This window comes from Siphateles boraxobius, unplaced genomic scaffold, assembly GCF_051911475.1.
Source record: "Siphateles boraxobius isolate OS27281-9 unplaced genomic scaffold, OSU_SipBor_1 111, whole genome shotgun sequence".
NCBI classification, from domain to species: Eukaryota; Metazoa; Chordata; class Actinopteri; order Cypriniformes; family Leuciscidae; genus Siphateles; species Siphateles boraxobius.
Genome location: NW_027508713.1, coordinates 301,745 through 326,519, shown reverse-complemented (window position 1 = coordinate 326,519; position 24,775 = coordinate 301,745). Strand labels below are relative to the sequence as shown.

At 39.6% G+C, this 24,775-nt stretch overlaps 1 protein-coding gene across 5 annotated transcripts in view; it reads right to left on the bottom strand.

The window, feature by feature from the left end:
* Positions 1–132: 132 nt before the first annotated feature.
* The window catches only part of LOC143705652 (polymeric immunoglobulin receptor), a 232,995-nt gene continuing 208,352 nt past the window's right edge, over positions 133–24,775 (bottom strand). For 3 of the 5 annotated variants that reach the window (XM_077197509.1, XM_077197510.1, XM_077197511.1), the window contains 9 exons: positions 13,682–13,996; positions 13,293–13,604; positions 12,857–13,171; positions 12,481–12,783; positions 3,934–4,251; positions 3,582–3,857; positions 2,739–2,840; positions 2,119–2,162; positions 133–1,568 (listed from right to left, as the gene is read on the bottom strand). In XM_077197509.1, the coding sequence (XP_077053624.1) occupies positions 1,281–1,568; positions 2,119–2,162; positions 2,739–2,840; positions 3,582–3,857; positions 3,934–4,251; positions 12,481–12,783; positions 12,857–13,171; positions 13,293–13,604; positions 13,682–13,996 (2,273 nt within the window). In that variant the 3' untranslated portion in view covers positions 133–1,280. Of the gene's footprint in view, positions 1,569–2,118; positions 2,163–2,738; positions 2,841–3,581; positions 3,858–3,933; positions 4,252–12,480; positions 12,784–12,856; positions 13,172–13,292; positions 13,605–13,681; positions 13,997–14,089; positions 14,402–14,500; positions 14,828–14,927; positions 15,222–15,308; positions 15,560–24,775 lie in introns of those variants that run through there. The other 2 variants (XM_077197508.1, XM_077197512.1) reach the window with 2 other exon arrangements.

The following is a 24,775-nucleotide window of genomic DNA, read 5'->3' as shown; positions in this document are numbered from 1 at the left end:
ACACACACACACACACGCACACACACATATAGTCTGAAGAGCAGAAAAACACTCCCGCTTGCTTCCAAATGGCTTAATTCATGATGCCACTGTTTACTGAGCGTTACCTAATAAATAATTGTCAAACCAGAAAACAAAACAACATGTTTAATGTTTAAACAGAAGGCGGTGATCTCAAACAGAACAAGTGCAGTATATAAACTAAATAATCAGAAGTCCAACACTGACTAGTTAAAGCTGATTCTGCAGGATCATTTCCCTGTAAGATGATCACTATGAATATAAAACACCTGATCATTGATAAACATAGACCAGTATAAAACACACACACACACACACACACACACACACACACACACACACACACACACACACACACACACACACACACACACACACACACACACACACACACACACACACACACACACACACATACATACATAGTTGAAGTGTAATACAAAATATATAATACAGATATGATAAGAACAAGGAGCATCATTCATTCAGCATGCATTAATATCTCAGTCTCATAACTGATATGGCAACAACACTGCTTTATTTCATATGGTCCTCCTGCTCCAGATGAGGCATATCTGAACATGAACAGTGTAATTAGACAATATAAATAAACAGTTGCAGTAAGACAAATTCGCAATGAAAATACATAAAGAAAATACATCAGTAAGTGGTTGATTACTGTACATCGTGTGTAGAGCTGCGTTTGTCATTTCTAGACGCTTCTGGATGTGAACAACTCCAAAAACGTGTCCAGTCGAGTCGTTTTCTTGGAGATTTCTAGCAGGTGTTGTGCTCTTGTGTTTGTTTATCTACAGTTTACCTGTAATTTCACGCGAGTGTGACAACATGACTTAACTATAGTAAATCGATAAATATCCGACAGTAAACAGTGCAGATCAAACTTTACATCCAAACAAATGCTATTTGAGTTTTTCCTCACAAATAACTTCACATTTTTTAGCCATTGTTGAGTAACCGCCATTAACTTCATTGTGAACATGTTCCACTTATCACAAACAGGCAGAAACTCACACAACGCTTCTTGTAAATTGTACATGTAAATTGTGCTTGTGCTGTCTTACTTTACAATAAATGGCTCTTGATTTAACATTTTGTATCTAATGAATTGGCATTCATAGTTTTAAGTGTGAGCCTTAAGTGCCAACTTCATTTGGGAGTCACTGTACACATTAAAATGTCACTGTAATAATGACCAGCTTCCATAAAGAGCAACACAATACAGTGATAATCTCACTGAACTAGTCAAGTCTCTCGCGGTGACTGACCGCGCTGTAAATCTCCTCGTTATTGAACGTCACTTTAGCGTCACTGAGAGACTCTTTGTGCTTCTGGAAACGCACAGACGCGTACAGGAGCCCATCAGAGGGGGTTGTGGGTAACTGTACTGTGGAATATAGCGTGTGGTTTAGATCAGAAGAGTCTGTGGAAAGTTTAGCGTTGGAATATAACACATCGTCCCCAGTTCCTGAGGCTAAGCGCTGTCTGACGTCTCTGATATTCTCATATTCACACACAGCCTGAGGCGCCTGGAAACAAGAGATCAAAACTAGATTCAGTTCAGGAAATAACAGGCAGATTCACAGAGAGAGGGGTTTTCCAAATTCACTAATACAGTGTAATGAATTAAACATTCACCACATCTATTTTCTAATCGCATGTTATTGATTCATTCATGCATATGATTCATATTTTATATTTTTGCATTGCATTCAGTTTCAGCTCCATTTCTGAGTGCCACGCCCACATCTCAACATCCAATCAACAACGACAGCCAGAACCAAATCTCCACACCCCATCATCTTTATAAATCATTTCGCTCGGATGAATGCAATATGGAAGAAAAGATTTGTCACTTCTTTTTCATCATGACTTAAAAAATTTTGTTTTTTGCTTAAAAAAATATTATTTGCTTATTGCATATTTAAATTTTCCATTTATTTTCACCCCTGAACATCTGAATGTGGGGTCTCTGCTGGTCATTCACATGTTCTGTATTTCATATAGTTCTAGTTCTGCTTCATGTGCAAAATACAGTCAGCAAACTGTTCAATAAACAAGAAACTAAACGCCTCTCACCTTTCCACTGCTCATCTCTGTCCCGTCTGTGGAAGAGTGCTGATCTGCGGAATAACACGAGTAAAAACCTTATTTCTAATGCGCTTTATACAATACTGACTGTTTCAAAGCAGCTTCACAGTAATAGACAGGACAATAACAGTGTTCTTCAGTTATGAAAATACAATTTAATCTGTAAAGCAGCTCTAAACAGACAATATACAGTATGTCACTACCCACACAGCAGCTTAAAAGAGCATAAAAGTGTCATTATTCAGCTCAGTTAATTCAGGCCAGGTTTTGTTCTCATCCAGTGAGGTTTCTGAAAATTACTGAATATAAGAATCTTAAAAAAAAAAAAAATCAAAATTAGATAAAACAATACTATAAGGGTGGCTTTAAGAAACAAAATATGAGTTGTTCTTGTTAATTAGGACCTGGAGAAAGAAAATGATTGTCTTGATTGTCTCAAGAAAATGTAATCTAGAAAGTTTCAGATCCCTTTTCCTTTAAATCAGATGACAACTAGCTTAGACTGCTAATGTCATTTGAGTTCACAATTGCATGTAAAACAGTAGCAGGTCACAGAAGGCCAGCAGAGCATTAAATCATGTGTGTGTTTGCGTGTGTGCGATCCTCACCTCGTGGCTTGATGTATCTTAATTTGTATAATAACAGGACTGACGCTCCAATCAGCAGTAAAGACACACAAACGCAAGAGATGACGATTCTGTCAGAGAAATCTGGAGAACAAGTAGACGTGAACAGTTTAATCTCTAAGAATAAATCTCTAAACCCCCATTTTTCATTAACACACACACACACACACACACACACACACACACACACACACACACACACACACACACACACACACACACACACACACACACACACACACACACACACACACAGTATAATAGTTTAGTTTTAGTTTTGGTATAATGTAATATCATTTGCATCTGTGAATTTCCTCTAAAATCTATTTGTGGCTGTTTCAGTTCTCTCACTTCTGCTTTCAATCTGAGGAGATCACAAACCACAAACCTCTTGTTGAACCATCTCCTCTGGAAATCTACCACTATTTGTGAGTTCAAGACCATCACTGATGCGAATAATTACCTCAAAATAGAAACATGTAGTTCAAGTTGAGCCCCATTTAAAGTTTTGATGTTGATCTTAATTTTGTGGCATAGAGCATTGACACGAAAAATAATTTTGACTCATCCCTCATTTTCTTCGCGACAAGACTCCTAATATAATAATGTTAGGAGAGTATAAATGCAAAAATGTGAAGCTTATGGTTCTATATTTTAATTTGAATGTTACAGCGCTTAATAGTATTTTATCAAATTTAACTTGCATTGAACCCAGAATATTGCTTTTTTACCAAAACTTGTTGTTTATGGCATTAGTTTAAAAAACAAAAATCAATTATAATTAGCAGCATAACAATCAACTTTGGAAATAAAGGGAATGCTTACTCTTCTTGACTTCTAGATTGACTTTAGTGATGATGTGAGCTCCACACCAGTATATCCCAGAATCCTCTTCTCTCAGATCAGTGATGTTTACAGTAAAGACTCCAGTAGAAGCTTCATCACTGAAAGAGAATCGATCGTCTCTGATCTTCTCCAATGAAACTCCATCCTTCACACACATGGAGGGTTCATGTGCTTTGCAGAAGCATTTCTGAAGTTCATCATGATGTTTGCACTGGATTGACATGTCGTCTCCTTCATACTTAGTCAAGTTCAGGTCTGGAAATATTAGAAATATAAGGATATCAATTCACAGCCATAGTTTCACATATTCAGATGTATAAATCTTCCTCACCCTCGTTCATGATGACGATCAGATGAGTGTAAAGATAATTCACGTCTCTCTCTAATGTCACTGCACACCAGTATTTCCCAGCATCCTCTGCTCTCAGTCCAGTGATGGTCCCAGTGAAGACACTTGCAGTGACGTCATCATTCAGAGTCAATCTGTCAGTCTTGGTCTCTTTCTCTTCTCTCACAGTCTCATTGAGAGTATTTCTATCTCTAGTGGAGCACTTCCCCTTACAGAGAGACTTTGACTTTGATTTATAGATTGAATCATAAGGGCAGAAGATCTCAGCAGATTCTCCTTCACGTCTCACTACTGGAGCCACTGCAAAGAAACAAAATAATTCATTTAACACAAATATACTGAATTATCAATACCATAAAGCTCATATAAGCTGCAAATGCCTGGAGGCCAAGGCGGAGCTTCGGTGACACCCGCGGCGCTACCATTGGGCCTGGGTGGACCTGGGCCAGAGGAAAGCTTTGAGTGAAAGCTTCTCAACCAATCAGCAGCTTCTACCCCACGTGTGGACTCTTAAGCCTGCCCACAGGCTGCATCGTCACCAGCAAGTGATCCAATGAAATGAATGACGTTGGCGCGCAAGATTTTCAATGAGACAGAAACAGACGGTAGCTATTAGCTAAAATGAAGCGTAATATAGCAAAGCAAAGCAGCTTGTTTTCATTTAAATTTAGCAAAAAACACTCCGAGGAGCAGGAGGAGGAAACTACTGCCAATTTTAGTAACACGTTTACAAATGTAGAGTTACCATCCTGCTCGGCCGCCCTCTCTCCATCAAGTCCTCCCGTAGCCACCCCCTCACACCATCAAGCAAGTAGGCTAACAGTTAGGCTAACAGTTAAGCTAACGCAGGGGTTTTCAAACTCTAAAACAGTGGTCCTCCCTTTGACACGACTTACCCAATCGGTAAGTTACCCCCCCCCCCCTCCCTCCCTCCCTCCCTCTCCCCCACTCTCAAAAAAAAAAAAAAACACACACACACACATAGCAATGTCAGACTCTTAACTCCTCACTTTTATTTTTGTTTGACTTAACATGAAAATAGCTGAAAAGTGCATGTAGGCCTCGTTTACACTGTCAGTGAAATTTGACCCGATTCCGATTTTTTGCTCATTTGAATGTGACACAGTGACAGATCGGATGTGTTCTGTGACCATGTAAACAAGAAAAAAACGCATGCATTCGGATATTTCGAGATCGGTTTCAGGCCTCATTCATATGTGGAAATAAATTAGAAATAAATCAGATATGTGTCAATGCATTTAGACAACGTCTCCGCGGTTTAATGACGAGAGAAACCCCATCTGCAAAGGAATGGATTGCCTGACAAAACGTCATAGAGAAAACGTGAATGTGGACAAACGTTGACACATATCAACATATCAAAGGTTGGCTTGCTCATCCTAAAATTTCGGACCCACTGCTCCTCGTTAAAGCCTATATTTAAACACAATATGCTTCCACCAGTCCTGAGATTTCTCTAGCACACAATAACTGAAGCGCATGCGGCCATGCGCAGGCTGCAATGATGGCACTTTTCGTCCTCCTCCGCCTCAAAATCATGGTGATGTTTGGAGAACTTCGCATAAATTGCAGATTTAGCATCAAGCATGTTTCGAGTTCGTCCATCTGTGCAAGATAATTTAACCCTTTAAGCTAGGGTGACCAAACGTCCTATTTTCCCAGGACATGTCCTGTTTTCACGTCCTGTCCTGGCTGTTTTTTATAAAGTGATGAAAATGTCCTGGTTTTCATTATTTTTCATTGGGCCATTAAAAAAGAAAAACATGATAAAGAGCAAGAAGAAAACTAAAGATATAAATATCTTCTGTTAGTTAGTTTTTTGTTAAGATTTCCATTACACGAGAGTAGATGTTAAAACTTCATGCTGATTTGTACTCGGCTTTCGCCAAGATGAGCACCAACTAAGACATAGCTTTACAGTAACCTATGCTTCTCCATCCATTTACGCTTCTTTCCATGTGGTGATGTAAATCTCCTTCTGTCTAGTGTTAACACGCGTCAGCACACACAACGGCTGCAACCACAGTACGGTCCCCCCATGACAACCATCTGGATTGAGCTGAGTAGGGGACATCTCTAGGGTCTTCAAGTGGGCACCTTCCGTCCTCAGTGTTTCGTCGACTAGCCCACAACACCTCAAGAGGGCTCGACAGTGACTCTGGCGTCCCAGAGTCACCCCCCTCCGTCCCCCACTCAACTCAGCCCAGCTTACTGACCTCTACTTCCCTCTTGCTACTGAGACCTAACCACAATCTCCCAATCTCTCCGCAACCCAACCATACGTGCCAACCCGTTTGACTAAGGCTGTTGAGCCCCACTTGTGCGTTAATATGCAGTTTCAGTGGCAACGGTTCAGTATGGCATACCACCTACCACAAAACACAATATCTGCCCAACCACCCGTCATTCACGCAATATATACAGGAACGTAATGACTGTAAATACTATACAACCTATACAAATAAACCAACAATTGCTGTTGAGACCTAACCACAATCTCGCAATCTCTCTGCAACCCAACCATACGCGCCAACCCGTTTGACTAAGGCTGTCGAGCCCCACTGGTGCGTTAATATGCAGTTTCAGTGGCAACGGTTTGGAGGTATTTTTTTAGTTATTTATTTATTATTTATTTATTTTACTAATACAGAAGAGACATTATTTCTATCATTATTTCATTCATTATTTTTGAAACCTGTCATAATAAAACATGTTGAGTGTAACCTCTGAGAAGCCTATCTGAATTTGTGTCTTTGGTTATAGATAGTATTTTGTAATGTAACAATTTTCTATCCATACAGAGGAGGCATAGCCTACTCTAAATGTATTGAAATTAATAAGGCATCTTTGAGTAAACTTCGAGCATCATTTGAGTATCTCATTGCCGGGCAGAGTGTCCTGGTTTTAGATAATCAAAATATGGTCAGATAACTTTTTGGAACTACTTGACCTGACTTCCAAATATGACCCAGAAATAAAAAGGCGACTGGATGAATTACCCAAGAATGGTAAACTACTGCACCACGTTATACAAAATGAGATTGAAGGAATCTGGAATCAGGAAATTGCAGCATCACTCCTTGTCAAAAAAATAAAGGCAGATTTGCATTATGAGACGGACACATATTATGCGATTTTAGCAGATGAGTGCAAAGACTTGTCAAAAAGAGAGCTAGGGGCAGTATGCGTCGGATACCTGCACAACGGCACATTGAAAGAACGGGCTGTGGGATTTGTGGAAACTGACAACATGACTGCACAGGCAATATCGGCTAAGATTTTGGATTTGGGTTTGACGGCGCATCAGTCATGTCGGGGAACAGAGGAGGGGTACATGTGATACTGAAGATAGATTTCCCCACGCTTTATATGTCCATTGTAACTCACATAGACTTAACCTTGTCTTGTGCACAGCAGCTAAAGTATCTCCTGGCATTTCAACGTTTTTCGATATAATAAACAGCTTGCATAACTTGGAAATTCAAAAACAGATGCGACCAGAGCAAAAAACACTGGAGCTCGAGAGATCCTGTGATGTGAGGTGGAGCTCATGGTCAAATGCAGCCAGTAAGGTGTTGACGCTCCTGGGACCTATTTTGGAGACCCTCGCCACATTCTCCGAAAGTTCTGGCCAAACAAAACTTGAAGCTGACTCCCTACTGCACCAAATGCAAACGAAAAAGTTTTTGTTTCTGCTTGTCACATTCAACCAGTTATTTGAAGTCAGCGACTACGCCACTATTGGCTTGCAATCTTCCACATTATCAGTTACAGATTGTATTGATCTGATTGAAGGGCTCAAGGACAGCTACACACAATTCAGGAATGAAAATGATGCATTTGATAAAGTAATGGCACTGGCAGATGAGCTGATGAATAAACATGAGATTGTGCGCTGGGATATCAGTGGATCAGGCAAGAGGAAGTTGGCGGCCAGGTTATACAATACACACGTTGATTCTACTCTGGGCAAATCATCACCTGTACAGCAAAAGCCGGAGCTACAGAAATTATGGAATGACATCATGGACAAACAGATGATGGAGCTGAACACTCGTTTCAAGCCCGACACATACTGCTTTATGAGAGGCGCTGCTGCCTGCTTGCCACGGTCAGACACCTTTGGTGACATGGCTCTCATCCTCTCATCCGCACACTGTGTTTGTGCAGTAGCTTCAAAGAAAGGCAAAGGCCAACAAGACAGAGAAAAAAGAAACACTCGTAGTAGTGCTCGACGCATGCCCCCGTGATATTATCCCCAACATGAACAGTCTCCTGCGGGCCCTCCTCACATTGCCTATGACGACATGAATTGTGGAGAGACTCTTTTCAGCTGGCAATCGGATTAAAACAGGCACCAGGGCAACAATGTTGACAGATAGACTGAAATCTTTGTCCCTGCTTTCATTTGAAAGGGAATTGACTGATTCACTGGAAAATCAAGACATTCTTGCTGTGTTCAGCACGAAACCCCGCCGTCTCCTGCTGTAACAAGCCCCATGTCCCGCTATCTCGGATGCTGTAGTTTATGGTTAGATATGTTGTTCATTTAATTATTTCATGTTGATACAGTTCTTCTATCATTCTGAATAAATACAACACAGTTAAATAATTTTCTATAGTTTTCCTGCTGTTTTTGTTTAGCAGCTGTGTCAGATTCAATGCTGCTGTTATTTCATGTCGATACAGTTCTTCTGTCATTCTAACTTTATAAGAAAAAGTTAAATAATGTTGGACAGTTCCCTGCCCGTCGTGCTGGGTAAATAACTGGAGAGAGAAACAGAGACCCTCCAAAGATATAATTCCGTTTCAGTCTTTTTGTGTATTGAACATTCAAAAGAGATAAATCAAGTTATAGGCTTACTGCCGTCTTTGTCTGCTTCAGCACTAAGCTGAGGACAGTGACACAAGAGCCACACAGGTAGGCTACTGAGTCGCTGTACACAGTGCCGCAGAAAAGCACTGAAACGGAGATGAAGGGGAACCCCTTTTTTTTTTTTTTGCCTTATTTTAACTGGCCCATCCAGTTTTCTGGAGGCCCACCTACAATCAAAATCCTGGCGCTGCTAGTGCTCAGTGATGAGCAGTTGAGGTAAGAACGATGGTCCTAGGTGAAGTCGAGGGAGCGAGAAGCAAGGTGAAGCTGGAGACTAGAAGGCCAGAGGCGTCCAGCCCTGTGATTGCTGAGGCAGCCCATACAAAAATGTAATATATGGCCATATATGTACTTATATTTTAAATAGCACAACATATATCTATACATATATTTGACTTATCTAAGAACACAATATATGCCTGCAACATATATGAACATTTATGTGTCCAAACATGTGAAGAAAATATTTGAGTTCATCCATATATGGTACCATATATCTGCATATATTACAGTATAGTATTGGTTTATCGCATATATGGACAACATTAAGTATAAATATGTGACATACATATTTGTTTCCCACATGTTTAAGAAATGTATGTAAACATACATGAATGTGATACTGATGCATTGAAATAAGTACATATATGCGTCTTACATATATTTAACATTTATGTGCATATACGGGAAAATATATGGCACTTACATGAAAACTGACATTTTTGCTATATTTTGAAATATATGTTTCATAGATGTCTATGTGTTTTATATATATGAATTATATATATATGAATATATACATTTCTGTATGGGAGCGCACAGGCTGCAGACGAGGGGATCTCACACAGACCAGTTTGAGGAGCGTAAGAAAGTTCCCTTCACTTCTCCTGCAAGCTCCGCTGTCTGTATGCCCGAAGTGGAAGCCTGCCCGGCGGCTTCTTCCGTGGTAAATGAGGACTCGTTGCTCGCTTATGATTTTGACTATATAGAAAGTGTGGTATAAGTAGAGGCAGCTATTTATAAAAGATCTGTTTCCTGGTCCATACAGCTAAACGTTGAATACGATGAGCTAGTGGAGCTTATGACTCGTTCTACAGCCAGACTGAGTTTCGAATGGTCCGGCTTGAAATGTGAGATGAAAAAGACAGTCGATTAGACGAGTGATATCTGCAAAGTCAAGCAGGTGTTACTGAGGCCAGCAGGGGGTGCTCACCATGTGGTCTGTGTGGATCCTAATGCCCCAGTTTAGTGATGGGGACACTATACTGAAACAAGCACCGTCCTTTGGTTAAACAGAAGTCCTGACTCTCTGTCGTCATTAAAAATCCCATGGCACATCTTGTAAAGAGTACACAGCAAAATCCCCAGTGTACATATGTACACTCTCGGTGTACATATAGGTCCAACTACAGGGTGTTAAAAATGAACACTGAAGCAGTGTTGAAGTTAATGACATAATTAAGTGATTAATTAAGTGATGATTGGCCATTAGTGGTGACACCTAATGTAAAGAAGAAGAATTATTGAAGGAAAGAGAAACAGCAAGAACAGAAAAAAAGAGAAACACAAGAAATACTGACTTCGAGCCATTACACATTATTGTACTTATTATTACCATGTATTTATGTCATACATCTACACACATTCTTATTTATATTGAACAGAATTTTAGATGGTAATGCTTCTGTGTTTATAAAACACATGTGTTACTGCAAGAGAAACCATGACATGGGCTGTGTTTTCTGAAAACATCATGAGCCTAATTTGATCGTACAGACCTTTTGTTGCTATCGTTCTATGATCAAGTTAGGCTTAAAATGCTTTTGGGGAACACAGCCCAGGTCATGATGGTTATGTTTAAATTAAGAAGTTACAATCCTGTAATGTCCTGATTCACTCAACCAACATTATAAACTGATTATACAAAGGTTTTATTCATTACAAAAGCTAATTCCAGCTGTGCTTTAATAATCTGAAGGTTTTAAAATCACACACAGATATCAAGAATCTACATATGAATCTCAACAATGGTGACAATCACACAAAAGCTTCATATTGCAGTGCATGATGGGAGCCACCAATCAAAATGCATCCATGGCTCCCATCATGCAGTGCAGTATGAATAAATTATACAGCTGAATTGTCCTGTAATTTTCATTGTTTTTCCTGTTTGCATGTTTTTTTTTTTTGCTATTGTTTTGTTATGACTTTAATAGCTTGTTTTGTGATGTTCAGAGTTGATCTGTGTCACTAGTTTGTTTATTGTCACCATTGTTGTGATTCATATGCTGATTCTTGATGTTTGTGTGTCTAAATACAAGAGCTCCAGTGCACAAAGATTTTTCAAAATTGTTCATATTGCTGTTGGATCTCAAACTGTAGAATCTCAGGGCTACAATCACCAATACTAAAACCCAACATCAATCATATAGTCAAAGATTTTGACTCTGACTGACATCAGTGAATCAGGTCACTACGTGATGATAATGTCATCATCACAACATATTGTTAGCAGGTTTTCTCATGCACTAACAAATGTGCTTTATAAACACAATGTTGTAGAAGCCAGAGAAAAACTAACAATAAAAAATGAAAAGGTTCAAGAGCCCAACTAAAACAAACACTGACCACCATAATGGTGACTTGAAATGAAAAATTCCATAAAACATTCCGTCTAAACTTCTGTTGATTCTCAATAACTTTTGTAGATGTATGACAGAAATAAAGTCACACTAGTAATAATAAGTGCAATAATGTGTAAAGGCTCGAAGTCAGTAGTTCTTGTGTTTCTCTTTTTTTCCGTTCTTGTTGTTTCTCTTTCCTTCAATGATTCTTCTTATTGATTCTTCGTGTCACCACTAATGGCCAATCATCACTTAATTAATCACTTAATTATCTCATTAACTTCAACACTGCTTCAGTGTTCATTTTTAACACCCTGTAGTTGGACCTATATGTACACCAGGAGTGTTCATTTAACACTGGGGATTTTGCTGTGTAGGGGTGTAACCCCGGTGTCCTGGCCAAATTCCCTCCATTGACCATTATCAATCGGCTCAATCAATTGGCTTGATCACTTTCTCTCCTCTCCAAACTAAAAGCTAGCTGGTGTGTGGTGAGCGCACTAGCGCCGTTGTACTGTGGCTGCCATCGCAACTACCATTGTAACCTCCTGCAGGCTTGGGTACAGTAGTATCCTAGAAGTTTTATACATCTGTTCCAGCCCTGTTTCTACTTGATAATAAGACACACCCAATCACAAGTGTTTAGCAGTAAATACAGGTGGAAATAGGATCTAAAACATTTTGTGTTCTCATTGAAACCAAAAGGATACTGTTTCTAGATATTGATTACAAAAAATCAACTAAATGCAGTTGATGCCACACCAACCCAACTAAATCTGACAACATGGATTATAAAATTTAGCTACAGTAATGTAAGAAGGATCAGGTAATTTAACCTATATAATGGAAAGTAGAATAATGGGCACGAATTTCCCAAGATGTTTATATTTTTTGTAGCTTTAAGTTTATCCTAAGCAGATACAGTTTGACTCTATGCCATTTAACAGATAGTTACATCATGACTTGCTACTGTTATTTACTACAATGAAATCATCTGAATTCACTCACTGAAGAGGTTGAGCTGAATTTTGGTGGTCAGGGAGATGAAAGTCAAATGTGTGTCTCTGGTTTCTGCTCCACACCAGTAAACTCCAGCATCTCTCACGCTCACATTACTGATGCTCACTGTAAAAACTCTCTCTTCATTTCTCTCAGATGAAGGACTCATTTCTGTCACTGCAGATGTGCTGATGTTTTGACAGATGTGATTATCATCATCTTTACAAAAATGAACTTTATGTTCCTCTGGGATCTGACAGGTGATGTTGACTTCTTCACCAAGATGAGCAGATTCAGTCACAAACGTTACATCTGTAAATAAAGACAAATTACATAAATATACATAAATACATAAATGCCAAATAAAGTGTGTGGGGTTCCTCACCGTCTCTGACGTCCAGCTGAAGTTCAGTGAAGCTCTCAGTATAGTGAGACACATTCACTCCACATCTGTATGTCCCTGCATCTGCAGCTTTCAGCTCTCTAAAAAACACCATCAGGACTCCTGCTCTGGTGTCGTCATATAAAGAAACATCTCCATTCTCCATCCATTCATCCTGAACTCCTGGATTCTTCCTCTCTGAACATCCATCTGAATCTTTACGGATGTATTTTGGCTTGGTTTTGTGTTGAGGATGTTCACACTTGATCATCATACGACCTCCTGATTGGCCAGTCGCTCTAGACACGCCCACTTTAACTGTAAATCGTATATTGTAATAATTTATAATACACCTTATTTACTCAACATCCATCTCACTGTAAATACATAAATGTTAGATGGCTACATTGTTTCTAATACATTATCTGAATTCACTCACTGAAGAGGTTGAGCTGAATTTTGGTGGTCAGGGAGATGAAAGTCAAATGTGTGTCTCTGGTTTCTGCTCCACACCAGTAAACTCCAGCATCTCTCACGCTCACATTACTGATGCTCACTGTAAAAACTCTCTCTTCATTTCTCTCAGATGAAGGACTCATTTCTGTCACTGTAGATGTGCGGATGTTTTGACAGATGTGATTATCATCATCTTTGCAGAAATGAACTTTATGTTCCTCTGGGATCTGACAGGTGATGTTGACTTCTTCACCAAGATGAGCAGATTCAGTCTTTGTCTTAGGATATTTAACATCTAAGCCAAGAGAAATTACATTAAACATTGTAACAGACATTTTACGTATGCCAGATAAAGTATATCTGGTTCCTCACCATCTCTGACGTCCAGCTGAAGTTCAGTGAAGCTCTCAGTATAGTGAGACACATTCACTCCACATCTGTATGTTCCTGCATCTGCAGCTTTCAGCTCTCTAAAAAACACCATCAAGACTCCTGCTCTGGTGTCGTCATATAAAGAAACATCTCCATTCTCCATCCATTCATCCTGAACTCCTGGATTCTTCCTCTCTGAACATCCATCTGATTCTTTACAGATGTATTTTGGCTTGGTTTTGTATTGAGGATGTTCACACTTGATCATCATACGACCTCCTGAGTGGCCAGTCGCTTTAGACACGCCCACTTTAGCTGTCAATCACAGCATCATACCTAATCAATTCTTCACGAACAAAGACCTCAATAAAATGTTATACCAGATTTGACTGAGCTTGTTCTACTTACTAATAACATGCAGATAAACAGTATTAATAATGGAGTAACTGTACGAGTGTCCTCTGATCCAAAGTCCACATAAATAAACTCCTCCATCATCTGGAGTTACAGCAGAAATTCTCACACTCAAGACGTTGTTATGAATGCTGACTTTTCTTTTCTTATCCCATGTAGTAGTGGAGATCACCTCATCAATAATGTTATTTTTGGTTTTGAATAAGGTTTTCCAATCATTCCTTTGATCCCAAGAATATTCACAGCTGAAAGCAGCAGTTTCTCCACTGTTTACATTCACTGTCTTTGACACTCCACAACACGAATCTGTCAACATTCAAAGTCTTTGTTTATAGGCTGGAAGAACAAAGATAAAAAATTGAAACAAGGAAAACAGTGACAAAATTTATTATTTGTTCTACTCACTCATTATATGCAAATAAACAGTATTAATAATGGAGTAACTGTACGAGTCTCTGTTGATCCAAACTCCACATAAATAAACTCCTCCATCATCTGGAGTCACAGAAGAAATGTTCACACTGAAGAGATTTGTATGTCTGTCATTAGAAATACTGAATCTTTCTTTCTTATTCCATGTGTCAGTGGCGTGTATCAACTCTTCAATAGAGTCTTTTCCTTCTTTGAATATGATCTTGGGATCATTAATATGATTCTGTGAATATTCACAGCTGAAGGTTGCAGTTTCTCCAATATTCCCCATCACTCTCTTTGACTCTTTACAACATGAATCTGTCATTCACAAAATTAAGAAATATATTTTACATATATAAAAGCTTTAAAATGATCAATAGTTGTACTACACAAAGAACTCAATCTTAAAATGACTGACCTTCTTCCACTTTCAAAGTCATATAAATGAACTGCTGGCCAACAACTCTTATCTTGTATCTTCCAGCATCTTGTTGAATTAAATCTCTGATGTAAATCATGAGGTTTCCATCATTGTTACAAAACAGTGTGAATCGTCCTTCATTAATCCATCTATCATGTTTCTTATAATTTATTATTGGTCTCCACTGTAATTTGGCCATATATTTAGCGGAGTCACTGAACCAGAGTTTCCCAGAATCAACAAGAAGACTTCCTCCAGAATATCCAGTGACACTGACGCATCTCACTGCACCTGTCAATCAGATTGATACTGTGATCAGAAACCTCATGAACAGAAAACAGCATCATTACTGCAGTGATGAAAGAGAAAAGCTCTGACCTGAGATCAGGGAGAAAGTGAAGAAGATGAGGAGGATCTTCATTGTGAGTTGAGTTCAGTCTTCTTTATGCTGAATGTTCTCTGTGTGAATCTCTCTGTCTCTACATCTGTCTGCTTTAGTTCCTTCCTCTTTCTTCAGCTCTTTATCAGTAATGATCAGCTTTACTGGCTCCTCCCACCATCAGCACTGACTGAATATTACATTAATCACACTGAAAGAGCGCCACCTAGTGGATATGAGGAGCATGTAAGACAGTTCTGGACTGGACGGTGTGCAGGTAAAACAGATTTGAGTATCAAGAGTGTTCAAATATAAACATGACATTGCTTTTCATGACAGAAAAACATGATTCACACTAGAGCAGAAGTTGTTTCGGATCACTGTTATTTTAAGCACTACACAATAAATTCAGTTCATATGTGTTGTGATCCAGCCATTTTCTGAAGCCATAAATAGCTTTGTGTGAGAAGCTGGTTTAATTTTAAGTAATTTTTTCATCCCTTTTATTCCACCAGTTGACACAGGTGCATTGATTGGGAAACTGGGGGGAACTGCAACCCCTTTGACTTCAGAATCCAATCCAGAATCCAACCGTAGTGAAACAGTAGTAATACGTTTTTTATAAGCACTTCTGTTTATTTCAATTCTGTTCACACAATACCAATACCACAATATCCAACCTCTATTTATGGTCATGATACTTCAAGATTATCTGTGCATTATACCATTGGATGCGTCCATCTCAAATTACTGACCAGTTTTACTGGAACGCAGTACATTTTTTTGTGATGTCATTCCCAGCTACGACACTAGGTGTGTTTGACTTCGGCTGGATGAAGCGATCGGTGAGAGTTGGCGAGGACAGTCGGGAGGAGTTGAAATCAGAGAAGTGAAGTCGGACACTTTCCGCTTCCCGTAGTGACGCTCACAAATGTTGATTCTCACAAATGTTGATTTATATCTTACTAAGGTGTAATTTTATACTCATGTAAGGCCGTCTAACTCGATCCAATGGCGGTATTTGAATTAGTGGTGAAGGTCTTTGCGTGTTACTGTCTTTTCTCGCGGGAAAGTATTTTTGGTTAAATGCAATACATTTTCTCATATGTATTTTCTCGTTATTTCATCTGACTCCATAAATGAAAAGGCTTTAATGATATATGTGCATCATTAAATGTGAGTGAATGTTTTACTATTCTTTTAAACTCTTGAATGAAAATAATGTCAAAGTCAATTAGAATAATCAAATATCACAATTTAATATGTCAGGTAAATGTATCATTACAATTCCATGATCAATTCAAAGAAAATCAATGCAAAACATCAAAGGCTCTAGAACAAAGAGGAAAGAGTTTACCCGACAAGAAATGCGTGAGGCTGAGAGACTCGCAACTCTCAGCCTCACGGGCCGATCTCAGATATAGAAAAGGCCCTGAGCTCTCGCTGCGTTTCATTATATATTCAGACCCCATTTCAAATCTAAACATCATTCACAGTTGAATTTTACCTGTAAGTCACCATTTGCTAGCAGTGGAAAATTAGCATTCAGTCAAATGGTCGAAGGTGTTAACTCAAAGGCACACTCTCCAGTATTGGAGGGTGTGGAAGATATTTCTAAACTTCTTTTAGAACTTTATTACCTTTTGGTTTACTTCTTTGGGAATGAGACATTTGTACCAGTCGTACCGAGACATTTCAAATAATATCAAATATGTATAAAACTAGATGATAATCATTCACATTAAACCATTTAGATTCTTGTGTAAGTTTGGGAGATCTCTGCCAGGATGAAGAATGGGGGAGAGAAATGTAGATTAGGATGAGGGAGGTGAGACCTTCGTCTCAATAGTGCATGAGGGGGAGTTCAAATGTTAATTTCCTTTGTTTTCTCAGAGAGTGGCCCTCTCTTAAAGTCCTTCAAGTTTTTCCAGTCTTACACTCATGGACCATGCTGAACATATTAAACAGTTTGTGAACCCTGTTTTGTTTTCAGTAGGGATGTTCAATTCCGGATTTTTTGGAATCGATTCCGATTGCTGTTTCTGGAATCGAAAGAATCGATTCCTCACTGTTATTTTCGATTCTTTTTTTTTTTAAATACCAACACCGTGTCTAACATTCTCGTGTCTCACGCTCGTTTCACACATAGGCTACTCCGTTTGCAGTGCGTATGCGGTGCGTATTTTTTTACGTACCCATGTTAACAGGTTAGAGCTTTCACACTGCACTCGGGTGCGGTCCGGCGATCCGTTCCATGTGCGGTGCGTATACAGCAGTGCAGAGATCGTTTCCGCACCGAGTCTATTTTTGCTGTGCTGCACCGAACTGAATTAAAGTGGCAGCGCATTTTTCACATTAAAATAGACATAGATTGACAAGAAACTGTAATAATTTCATGATATACGCATAATTACAGTTAATGTGTTCTACAGTTACTAAATTACAGGGTCAAGAAAAAAAAAAGTATGATTATAGTCTCAAAAGTTGTAAAATGCCATCATATATGATTTTTTTCCCCTCAAAAAATACATGATATATATTTTGGGGAGGGGATCGGGGGAAACTACATGTAAAACAAAGAATCACAATGATTCAAATTAATTAATTCATACTGTTTTAAACAACGTCAAAGTTAACGTTTGGATTTAAAATCAAAATTACTTAGCCATTTTTGATTTTGTGGCACACAGAAACTGTGGATCAGTAGCGCACTGCAAACACAGCATATGTGAAATCACTATAGAACGTGCTGCTCCTGTACCGTATACGCACCGCAACACGCACCGAAACACGCACTGCATACGCACTGCACACGGAGTATGTGTGAAACGGGCGTTACCGTGCCACACAGCGAGAAACTCTCTACACGGTGCGTGACAAAGCGACCGTTGCAAATCCATTTGTCCTTCCTATTAGATGTATTGCGAGTGCTGCTTGGTCATAAATAGAACAAGGCATTTACTCCGGGGGTTTGTCACGTCGTGCTTCCTGCGTCAGGTGTAGACAGTAGACGCAGGCGTGATTTTTTTTCCCAAACCACTTCAGCGGAAATCCCGCCCTGCAGCCGATTATATTGGTTTAGGTTACAGTGACGGGTAGGTTTAGGGATCAGTGTTTGGTGTAGGCAATCAGTACAGTGATTGACATGACCAATGAAAACTTTTAAATCGGCTGCAGGGCGGGATTTCCACTGAAGTGGTTTGGGAAAAAAAATCACGCTAGACGCAGTGTAACGCCGCCTTCACACTGGGAGTTGAAATCAGCTCCGATACGGCTCCGAAACGACCGGAAGTCATTAATTTCCTATGGAGATTCGCAGACCGCATGCGAATGGGTCCGAAACGGGTCCGACCGAGTGCGGTGCGAAGAAAATCGTGTCCGTTGGTCATCCGGATGCGTTCAAAAAATTGAACTCTTGCGAAAATCTACGGACGGTTCCTATCCGACAATTCCAGCGGAAGTTAGCGTTGCTATGATACTGATAAACAAACCTGAATTCTTATCGTTATAAAATCATTATTTATTTTATTAAAAGTTAAGTTGTCATGTCATTTTTTTTATTTTCATGATTTGCTAACGTTATTAGGGCAGTTAATACAATTAAATTGAAGTCAGACATCGAACTAAATGTGATATAGTGGTATAAATTATACCACTATATCACATGTTTTAGCCGACCTGACATGTCAACGTCCTGAGCAACTTTCCTCACGCAGCAGCCTTCCTATTAATATCTCTATAACCCTCATCAGAGAGATCATACAGAACTGACAAAATCAACCATTCTAATCTCTCCGCCATCTTTGTTCTACCCGCTTCCGACGCTTTTCACTGTGTAGTACGACGTCCGTTGGGTGCGTATTGCGTATTACGGAGCTGATTTCAACTGCCAGTGTGAAGGCGGCGTAAAGACAAGGAATATGTTCATATACAAATATGCGGTAGATTCTATTTACATACATACCTACCTACACACACACACACACACACACACATATACATACACTTGTATGTGGATAGATAGATTTTTATTTATTTGTGATACATATATTTCATCCAGTACAAACTACAGTTAAAATTCCTGTTCAATTATAAAAGCATTTTGTTCAGGAACAGACTCATGCACACTACACATTTTATCATTGGGGATGTTGTTTTATTATATGCAAATTTTTTATTGCAAATTTGCCATTTAACTTAATTTTTTGTCAAATCTAACGTAAAGTTGTGCCAGAGTACTGATGTTGACCTTGGAGGCATTCTTCTTCGCGTGAGTGTGATTAATTGTTGTTGTCAATTGATTTAATACATCTTCTTCTTGTCCTAAACTACGAGTAAGTTCAAACCCCCGCCCAGCAACCGATTCTAAAGATTTCATTGGGTCAGTCATTGCGCTGATTGCCTACACAATGCTGAAATAATCATCCTACCCTAAACCATACTTTGTGTCACGACTGGATCCATTTATTTAGTCTGAACTTAATTTCTTTACAGTTGACGTGATTGTGTTGACAAATAAATCGGCTACAGGCCGCCGTTTGTGTTAAAAGAAACAACCTTAATGGAATCGATTCCCACCTTTGGAATCGGCTTTCAATTCCCAACGCCTCGGAATCGATTCTTTTTGGAATCGATTCCCAGCCCTAGTTTTCAGACAGTTTAATGTAACTTTCAAAAAAGTCCAGGACAAACGTTACTGTCACTCGTCAACAGCAGCTGTCACAGTTGCTAGGCAACAAGAACAGTGCTCAGTAAACTAGACCATCCCATTTAACAATGCTCTGTCTGAGTCCCTCGAAGGATTCAGCCATTGAATTGGGACACAGAATAATTACACTCGAATAATTCTCACGGTACTTTGATGGCGTACGTCAGAATAACAAGGAATCAGTGCCGTCTCAAGTCGGACACACTTTCTAACTGTCATGCACTGCTTCAAGACAGACGCTGATGAGTCCGACTTGAAAAAACTATTTAATCTAAACCAAAAGAACAAGAAGATGAAACTGGCTAAATGCGTTCTTGTCTCATTACATCTCCACTTTAGTTGTCCTGTAACTGGACAGTGGAAAGTTGTGTCCAGAAATAAGTAACTGAATGGGCATTAATGAAATACACTTTCTGTGATTCTAAGGCTTAAAATCCACATTAGATGATTAACAGGAAACAATTGCAATTTAGCATTTATTTCATAAATATAAATGGGATATGATTTTATAGCTCAAGTTTAAGCACATACATAATAATAATTAAAAACAGAACATGAGTGAACTCAAAGGAAAAACAACAATCAAGTACTAAAACAGCCTTTCTCACAATATATTTATGACTGAAATCCTGGGATGTACAAATCCAAAGCTGGTCAAAGAGCATCAGGAGATTCAGAAAGATGAGAACATTAACAGCTCTGGATTCTCAAGTTACATGTTCCTCATCATGGCTTTGGTTGAACTGCTACTAAAAAAGTATTTATTAACTATGCGTGTCAAAAGCTGCTGTGTATCTGCATCTGGAGTGGAAACTTTACAGTATATTCTGAAGTGTCACTCGGGGGTTTTATTTCCTGTCTTCATCGCGACCTCAGTAAACTGAGCCTGACTAACTATTTTAAACATGTGAAATAAGCAACATGAGCACCACTGGAAACTTTAAAGTGTCTCATGGTTCAACAGACAGCAGGACGTTTCTACATTAATAATAACAAGTGATGATCTGTGATCTCCATTATAAAGCAACTAGTTGAGTCTTGTGTGGTAAATGACCGTGGTGTAATCAGAGTAAAGTTTGTTCTTACTGACAGTGACTGAAGCTTCACTGAGAGACTCTTCATGATTCTGGAAACTGACTGACGTGTAAAGGAGCCCATCAGAGAGGATTGTGGGTAATTGTACAGTAGACCGATCTGAAGTGTGAGTGTGAGCGTCACCTCTTCTCGTATGACTTAATTTACACACAGTCAGAGTAAATCCACCAATCAGCAGCAGACTCACACACAAACAAATACTGATGATCGTTGAGACATCTGAAAATAAAACACAAACACATAAAGAGAAATCAAGAGCTAAACATTAATGAAATAATAGCTACACAGATATTCAAACTGATGACACTCAGGTCCAATTTACATTAACATGAATATATCAGACGAGCTCATGATGTGATGTCTAATCTGTAAACATAAAGCTGCTCTGTTTCTGGTTTTGTTGCTATTTAATCATTTACTTTGTTTTTATCTGTTTTATATTGAGAATTGACCATGAAATCCAACTCAGTGTGCTTTTATATCCAACACAAATATATATTTTAACACTTAAAGGTTATATTGAGTATAGAGCAATTGTGAGCCGAAACAAATAAATATATAAGCATTAATATACACTCAATATATAACATTTTCTTAATTATATTAATAATGTAATTTAAAATTAATTATATAATTATATACATATAAAATAATATGTATTAAATAAAAGATTTAAAAAAGATTTTAGCAACATCACCAAGGGAGTTTTAATGCTTTTAATGAATTAAAATTGAATGAATTAAAGCTTCATTAATTCTATTTTTACTTATTATTCATTAAGGTTGAAATACTCTGCAGTAGAACGAGTGTATTTCAGTCTCTCATCTGCAGATCTGCACACGTTCTGCTTCATCTCTGTTTCTGTCTCTGTTGAGTCTCATTGGTCTTATTGTGGGTTTCCTGAATAAAGGACGTTAATTCTGCACATCCAAATTAAACTGAGACTGTAACGTTTTGTCAGGCAGGAAGATGACGAGAGGCTAAACGGATCTAATATGCAAAACTTTTAACTTTTATATATAAATCTAAACAAAAATACAAAGAGCAAACAAAAATACTGTAACAATGTGCACTACACACAAACAATGACAAACAAAATTGAACACATACACATATATCTGTGATAATCAGATATAAACTAGGAGCAGGTGAAATGAAATAGTAACCATGACAACATAATGAAAACATGACAAACAACGAAACTAAGGCCCTGTTTACACTAGTGCATTTTCATTTTAAAATGGTATCTAGACTACCAGAGGTGTATAGTCAAGGGGTCAGAAAGTAAAAGTCCTGCCATATGTTTATTCTACCCATGAACTCAGCCTGCTGATTTCACTAATTAGTTCTATTTCCTCCATGAAAAACTGTGCTAATTAGCAAATCCAGGTGATTGGAACAAAATACTGAGGAGGACATTTACTTTCTGAACCTGTACTTTACACCTCTGTACACTACCCTTGTGTTTCAGTGTAAACGGACCTAAATGGAGACTTTTGAAAACGAAGGCATGGCTGCCCACATTCGCTTCCTGATAGCGTCTTCTAGATCATTGCGTATCCTTCCCTGATTCGTCAAGCCAGTCACATGACCGTTACGCTACCAGAACATGACAATATGAGAGCCGTCTCTCTCAATGGCTCTGTAACAGACCAGCATCGACGACCGTGTAAACGATAACATGGAGACGGAACTGCAAGCTTTGCTGACTTTGTGGTCCTTTCTAGCAGCCAACGTGCAGTTAAACTCTGCATTTTATAACACTGCAGATGCCTACATGTGCAAGAGACAAGCTATTATTAGAGCAACCGCAGCGGTTTACACTACACGCATGCCCAGTGTGCATGAAAGGTCATGTGACATTTGTTTTCGCTTGTGTAGTGTGGATTAAGATATTTTTTTAAAGTTGAAATGTCAGTATGGGCAAGGATCATTTTCATAATTTTAAGCATATGGTTGTCATTGTGTTAACGTACCCTAAGAGTCCATGAAAAAGCCTTGGTTACGTATGGTAACCCTCGTTCCCCTAGGAGGGACGAATACATACGTCATGACTGACGAATGGGGGATCTCGCTTGAGAAACCAATCCACTTCGAGTGTAAACCAAACGAGCCAATGCACATTGGTGTGCAATAATTGCATCGCATCTTTGTTTTTCCGCTGAGGAGCCGGATTGTGACTCCGGGCCATACAGCCGAAGCAGAGCAACTGTGGCAAGGGGACGTACATCTCCGTTTCCTCCTCAGGGAACGAGGGTTATCATATGTAACTGAGACGTTCCCCTTCGTAAGTCACTACTGCGTAGGTCATGACTGATGGACTGACTCATGCCTTTGGAGAAGGGGACCCTGCGGAAGCCACATCCTACCCTGGAGGGAGGTACTGTGGTGGTTACACATATGGACTAGCCGAGCAGGGTAGTGCAACATATGGCAGTCTCTGTGGTGGTTCCAGCCTAGTTCAAGGGGGGAAAGAACACCAGCAAGGACCACTACATATGGACACCCAGCCTAGCACAGGTTCCACAATGCATACGAGTGTAGGCCTGGCGTCAGACACTCCACAACGTCTGACTGCCGCAGGGGTGACGGAGGAACTCAACAGGGTTAGCCATTTCTGGGGAACACTACTGGAGCAAATAGACACACGTATCCGGCCCAGCAGGGTGGGAGTGGCGTTGCAAGCCGACACTAAGAATGGGTCCTTCATGCTACTGGCCACTGGTGGTGGGGCGATTCAGAAGGCGAGGAGGATTCAGTGTAATTGCTCCCATCAGGAACCTGACAAACAGGTCATGCTTCCCCAATAACCTTCATAATAATAACCTTCTTAATTACCTTCAACGGTATTGTGATGTGTGGTAATAGCGGCAACATACACTTTGAGGTTGAAGGGGGAGACAGCCTTTGCTCCATCTTGAAGGAAAGAAAGCATGACTCTGATCGTGATTGGACACCATCCAACGAACAGGTTCCACTTCAGTGCATAGAGGGGCCTCATTGAGGGGCTTAAACCACAGTCAGTCACTATGCGCAGCTCAACCTCAACCTCAAGCCAGAACTATCCTTGTGCATTGAGTGTTTTGGCCTTCCACAGACTTGCAGTGTGGCCATCACATTCAGGGAAGAGGTGGTCTGCAATTAGCACAGTCACCTCACCACCATAGGCAGTGAGAGAGGAAAAACTTTTTCTGCAGATTTTGGCATGTTTGGCTTGCCATATTGGCGCCATTATGCTTCCATACTGCAGGCACGGGGGCGGGGCAAGGCGTTACGTGTCGCACAGCGCCCCCAGTATAGGCCGGGAAAGTGTGGCTATCAAGTCTGAATCTGATTCAGCATGAGTACACACACCATTATAGTGGGAACTCAGGATCATCTTTATATCCAGAGTGTAAAAGCCCTCTCTCCGATGTAGCGATCGACACCTGATCCTCGATGCACCGAATGAAATGCTTGGTCCCTCATGAAAAGGACCAGAAATCCCACCCGGAAGCTGCCAGGCTTGCGAGACAGTGAACGTGGCCATCAAACTCGACGGCACACGGCACGCTGAGCACTCAAGCCCTAATAAGAAAGGCAAGACGAACAACATGCCAATGTGGTCATGCTCTCATGAAAGAGCATAAACCACCCACGAACGCAGTCTTGGCATATCATTAT